Here is a 5,586-nt window from a genome sequence, read left to right as displayed (position 1 = left end):
CTACAAGTCAGAACTCACAAACCCAAACTCAGACATGCCACACTTACTCTCTAACAGTAAGGTTTTCACATCACTAACAGAAGCTAAAAATGGAAGTGAAGAATCAAATTAAATGATTCATGACAGAAATTTGATATGGTCCTGCCTTTAAAAAAAATCTAGTCTGAAATCTACCAAGGACCCACAGGAGAAACGCTGTCTGTCCCAAAAGGAATCCTATTCCCTTTACAGTGCACTTCTTTTGACCAGAGCCCTGGCACTATAAAGGTAGTAGGGAGCTATTTGAGATGCTGCATAGCTGTCTGAATTTTATTTCAGAGGGCCAGCCAGAGGCTAGAGCATGATGAGGGGGAGAATTATATTATATATATTGGGTTTATGCTTCATTACATTTCATATAAGTTCTCTTGAATATTCCCACAGCTGCTGTTGCAATATTTTTTTTAAATTAAAGATTAGCATGTTGGGTATGGACAGGCATAGACGTAGGAATCAGTTTATGAGAACTGTTATCTGATAGAACATGTTCTATCTGATCAGATGATCATTATCCTACTATAGCTTGGCAACAGTTTGTCCAGTACTGGCATCAAAAGACAAACAGACTAGTGTTAACATGTTTTACTCAGTTACTGTACCTTCAAGTAGGTATTCATTCACTTGTTCACCTGATAAACAACTCATGAGGCACCATCACCCTCTAGTGACCATGCTGTGTAGGCTGAGATAACCCTCTAGTGACCATGCTGTGTAGGCTGAGATCACCTTCTAGTGACCATGCTGTGTAGGCTGAGATCACCCTCTAGTGACCATGCTGTATAGGCTGAGATCACCCTCTAGTGACCATGCTGTATAGGCTGAGATCACCCTCTAGTGACCATGCTGTGTAGGCTGAGATCACCTTCTAGTGACCATGCTGTGTAGGCTGAGATCACCCTCTAGTGACCATGCTTTGCAGGCTGAGATCACCTTCTAGTGACCATGCTGTGTAGGCTGAGATCACCCTCTAGTGACCATGCTGTGTAGGCTGAGATAACCCTCTAGTGACCATGCTGTGCAGGCTGAGATCACCCTCTAGTGACCATGCTGTGCAGGCTGAGATCACCCTCTAGTGACCATGCTGTGCAGGCTGAGATCACCCTCTAGTGACCATGCTGTGTAGGCTGAGATCACCCTCTAGTGACCATGCTGTGCAGGCTGAGATCATCCTCTAGTGACCATGCTGTGTAGGCTGAGATCACCCTCTAGTGACCATGCTGTGCAGGCTGAGATCACCTTCTAGTGACCATGCTGTGTAGGCTGAGATCACCTTCTAGTGACCATGCTGTGTAGGCTGAGGTTCTTCTACATTCACACAACTAAATTAACTTTCAACATTCAATGTGATTCTACCTCTAATCCACTGTGAAGAATTCTCATTCAGTCAGTAAATTAACAAAGCATTTTTTTATTAACGACATGTCTGACAAATCAGGCAACGAATCAGCAAACTGATCACACAATACTGTAGCAGTATCCTTCATGTACACAAGAGGCCATACTGTGTACACAACACAATACTGTAGCAGTATCCTTCATGTACACAAGAGGCCATACTGTGTACACAACACAATACTGTAGCAGTACCCTACATGTACACAAGAGGCCATACTGTGTACACAACACAATACTGTAGCAGTATCTTACAAGTACACATGAGGCCATACTGTGTACACAACACAATACTGTAGCAGTACCCTACAAGTACACAAGAGGCCATAATGTGTACACAACACAATACTGTAGCAGTATCCTACATGTACACAAATGTACACAAGAGGCCATAATGTGTACACAACACAATACTGTAGCAGTACCCTACAAGTACACAAGAGGCCATACTGTGTACACAACACAATACTGTAGCAGTACCCTACATGTACACAAGAGGTCATAATGTGTACAAAACACAATACTGTAGCAGTACCCTACATGTACACAAGAGGCCATAATGTGTACAAAACATAATACTGTAGCAGTACCCTACAAGTACACAAGAGGCCATACTGTGTACACAACACAATACTGTAGCAGTAGCCTACAAGTACGTACACAAGAGGCCATACTGTGTACACAACACAATACTGTAGCAGTACCCTACATGTACACAAGAGGCCATAATGTGTACAAAACACAATACTGTAGCAGTACCCTACATGTACACAAGAGGTCATAATGTGTACAAAACACAATACTGTAGCAGTACCCTACATGTACACAAGAGGTCATAATGTGTACAAAACACAATACTGTAGCAGTACCCTACATGTACACAAGAGGTCATAATGTGTACAAAACACAATACTGTAGCAATACCCTACATGTACACAAGAGGCCATACTGTGTACAAAGTACAATATTAATCAAAATACTGTACATACAGTAGTACATACAACATCTGAGACTCCAGTTTAAGGGTCACATTTCATGACCTCTCTGAGGCAGATGGTGGCGTAGCAGGAAGAGTCCAGGTCAAAGTTCAAGGTCAAACTAGGTGCGTCTGTGTCAGGGTACTTCACCGTTGACTCCCCTCCTCTCTGCCTCTCCAGACCTCCAGGTCTAGTTGTGACTGTGTCAGGGTACTGCACCGTTGACTCCCCCTCTCCATTACCCTGCACGTTCTCCCCTCCTCTCTGCCTCTCCAGACCTCCAGGTCTAGTTGTGTCTGTGTCAGGGTACTGCACCGTTGACTCCCCTCCTCTCTGCCTCTCCAGACCTCCAGGTCTAGTTGTGTCTGTGTCAGGGTACTGCACCGTTGACTCCCCTCCTCTCTGCCTCTCCAGACCTCCAGGTCTAGTTGTGTCTGTGTCAGGGTACTGCATCGTTGACTCCCTCCTCTCTGCCTCTCCAGACCTCCAGGTCTAGTTGTGTCTGTGTCAGGGTACTGCACCGTTGACTCCCCTCCTCTCTGCCTCTCCAGACCTCCAGGTCTAGTTGTGTCTGTGTCAGGGTACTGCACCGTTGACTCCCCTCCTCTCTGCCTCTCCAGACCTCCAGGTCTAGTTGTGTCTGTGTCAGGGTACTGCACCGTTGACTCCCCTCCTCTCTGCCTCTCCAGACCTCCAGGTCTAGTTGTGTCTGTGTCAGGGTACTGCACCGTTGACTCCCTCCTCTCTGCCTCTCCTGACCTCCAGGTCTAGTTGTGTCTGTGTCAGGGTACTGCACCGTTGACTCCCCTCCTCTCTGCCTCTCCAGACCTCCAGGTCTAGTTGTGTCTGTGTCAGGGTACTGCATCGTTGACTCCCCTCCTCTCTGCCTCTCCAGACCTCCAGGTCTAGTTGTGTCTGTGTCAGGGTACTGTGCTACCGCTCCACTAGCCTGTGACTTTCCATTCCACTCCTGTTGCCTCTCCCCAGCTCTCTGGCCCTGCTCCAGCCTGTAGGTCAGGCTATGTGGGATGGCCAGTAAGGGGCGGTAGCAGCCAGGGAGGTTCAGTTTGAGAGGAGTGACTCTGAAACGACAACTCTGTAGTCCATCCCTCGCCAGTCTCTCCTGGTACCAGCCCCCTATAGGGTTCTCTGGGTACTTCACAGTGTTGCCAAGCATGGGAAGAACCACCTGATGGAAGAGCACAGCAGAAGTGAACAATGGATTCAATAGAATCATAACCCATTTGATTTGTGTAGTGTTTTGTGGATGTAGGTTTCACTGGGCTCGGCAACGCACTCAGACAACACACCCATGTTTGCAGAGTAGATTAATAGTTAAAATGGTACAAGGTACTGTAGAACAGGGGAGTGGACAGGTGTGTGTGTGTGTGTAGAAACCTGTCCTAGTGAGTAGACTTCCTCCTCCTCCTCTGCAGCAGTAACAACATGAATCTGGGGGAATAGAGAGCAAAGGTCCATCTCAGTACCATCTTTATGACTGGTTCAATCTCAGTGAGCGAGTATCACTGGGTGTCACACTCAAAGATAGAGCCGAGAGGCCAAATCTTTGGCACCGATTAAAAATGATTCACACAAGTGACTTTGACTGTTTATTTAAGTCATCCTGGAACTGAACTACCTGAGGTAAGCTGGTTTCTCCCGCCTCTATCCCCTCCTCTCTCCTCTGCTTCCAGACCAGATCTCCCTGGAACTGAACTACCTGAGGTAAGCTGGTTTCTCCCGCCTCTATCCCCTCCTCTCTCCTCTGCTTCCAGACCAGATCTCCCTGGAACTGAACTACCTGAGGTAAACTGGTTTCTCCCGCCTCTATCCCCTCCTCTCTCCTCTGCTTCCAGACCAGATCTCCCTGGAACTGAACTACCTGAGGTAAACTGGTTTCTCCCGCCTCTATCCCCTCCTCTCTCCTCTGCTTCCAGACCAGATCTCCTGGAACTGAACTACCTGAGGTAAGCTGGTTTCTCCCCCTCTATCCCCTCCTCTCTCCTCTGCTTCCAGACCAGATCTCCTGGAACTGAACTACCTGAGGTAAACTGGTTTCTCCCGCCTCTATCCCCTCCTCTCTCCCTCTGCTTCCAGACCAGATCTCCCTGGAACTGAACTACCTGAGGTAAACTGGTTTTCCCCCCTCTATCCCCTCCTCTCTCCTCTGCTTCCAGACCAGATCTCCCTGGAACTGAACTACCTGAGGTAAGCTGGTTTCTCCCGCCTCTATCCCCTCCTCTCTCCTCTGCTTCCAGACCAGATCTCCCTGCCTGGCCCTGTGGCCCAGCGTGGTCAGCCTGTGTGCAGCCGCCTCGCTCCAGACCCGGCTGCAAATCAAAAAATCTTTATTGATATAGTATACTTCAAACAAAGTGAGTGAAGAGGAAGAAGGAAATACAAATGAAAGTAGGAATACAAATAGAACCAGAAAGATTCAGAATATTTCAATCAGTTAAACAGGTGATATGAATCCCAGACCTGCAGTATGCGTGGGGGTAGAAGACCCTCATCCCATGGGGTAGGCTGAGCCAGGCACGTGGTGCAGCCCTCTGGGCCCGTCCCATAGCGATGTAGGGCTCCCAGCATCATCCTCTCTGGCCTTGGACATGGGCATCAGAGACAGGGCCTCCTTGGCATTATCTGAGGAGGTGGGGGAGGAGAGGGGTGGAGGGTCAGAATGGAGAAGAGTAGAAATGAAATACATGTCAAAAAAGAAAAGTCCTACTGTTTTATTGACTGTATGTTTGTTTACTCCATGTGTAACTCTGTGTTGTTGTTTGTGTCACAGTGCTTTGCTTTATCTTGGCCAGGTCGCAGTTGTAAATGAGAACTTGTTCTCAACTGGCCTACCTGGTTCAATAAAGGTGTTCTCAACTGGCCTACCTGGTTAAATAAAGGTGTTCTCAACTGGCCTACCTGGTTCAATAAAGGTGTTCTCAACTGGCCTACCTGGTTAAATAAAGGTGTTCTCAACTGGCCTACCTGGTTCAATAAAGGTGTTCTCAACTGGCCTACCTGGTTAAATAAAGGTGTTCTCAACTGGCCTACCTGGTTCAATAAAGGTGTTCTCAACTGGCCTACCTGGTTAAATAAAGGTGTTCTCAACTGGCCTACCTGGTTAAATAAAGGTGTTCTCAACTGGCCTACCTGGTTAAATAAAGGTGTTCTCAACTGG

At 47.4% G+C, this 5,586-nt stretch overlaps 1 protein-coding gene across 4 annotated transcripts; it reads right to left on the bottom strand.

Moving 5' to 3' along the window:
- Nucleotides 1-2,537: 2,537 nt before the first annotated feature.
- LOC124021734 lies at nucleotides 2,538-4,980 on the bottom strand. Of its 4 annotated transcripts, none has more exons than XR_006836299.1 (5): nucleotides 4,890-4,980; nucleotides 4,612-4,738; nucleotides 3,807-3,860; nucleotides 2,687-3,597; nucleotides 2,538-2,590 (listed from the first exon to the last, which is right to left on the bottom strand). XR_006836299.1 is itself a non-coding variant. In XM_046336866.1 (5 exons), exons 1-5 carry the CDS (start codon nucleotides 4,973-4,975, stop codon nucleotides 2,848-2,850), a joined length of 948 nt encoding a protein of 315 aa, XP_046192822.1. In that variant the 5' UTR covers nucleotides 4,976-4,980; the 3' UTR covers nucleotides 2,538-2,847. The 4 variants fall into 4 exon arrangements, 2 of the variants coding, with proteins under 2 accessions (XP_046192822.1, XP_046192821.1); XR_006836300.1 differs by having other exon boundaries at nucleotides 2,538-2,676; nucleotides 2,746-3,597; XM_046336866.1 differs by having other exon boundaries at nucleotides 2,538-3,218; nucleotides 3,288-3,597.
- Between the last annotated feature and the right edge of the window lie 606 nt (nucleotides 4,981-5,586).

The sequence above is a fragment of the Oncorhynchus gorbuscha genome, unplaced genomic scaffold, assembly GCF_021184085.1.
Source record: "Oncorhynchus gorbuscha isolate QuinsamMale2020 ecotype Even-year unplaced genomic scaffold, OgorEven_v1.0 Un_scaffold_1188, whole genome shotgun sequence".
NCBI lineage: Eukaryota > Metazoa > Chordata > Actinopteri > Salmoniformes > Salmonidae > Oncorhynchus > Oncorhynchus gorbuscha.
The sequence above is the reverse complement of the archived record's forward strand: the minus strand, read 5'-3'. Positions and strand labels throughout refer to the sequence as shown.

Excerpts from the sequence above, each read along its gene's own strand:
- LOC124021734 (XM_046336865.1), bottom strand. The coding sequence starts at position 4,975 with ATGGGACGGGCCCAGAGGGCTGCACCACGTGCCTGGCTCAGCCTACCC. Across the intron at positions 3,861-4,611 it reads GAGAAACCAGCTTACCTCAG|ATTCATGTTGTTACTGCTGC; the intron begins GTAGTTCAGTTC and ends CTATTCCCCCAG. Across the intron at positions 3,598-3,806 it reads AAGTCTACTCACTAGGACAG|GTGGTTCTTCCCATGCTTGG; the intron begins GTTTCTACACAC and ends CTCTTCCATCAG.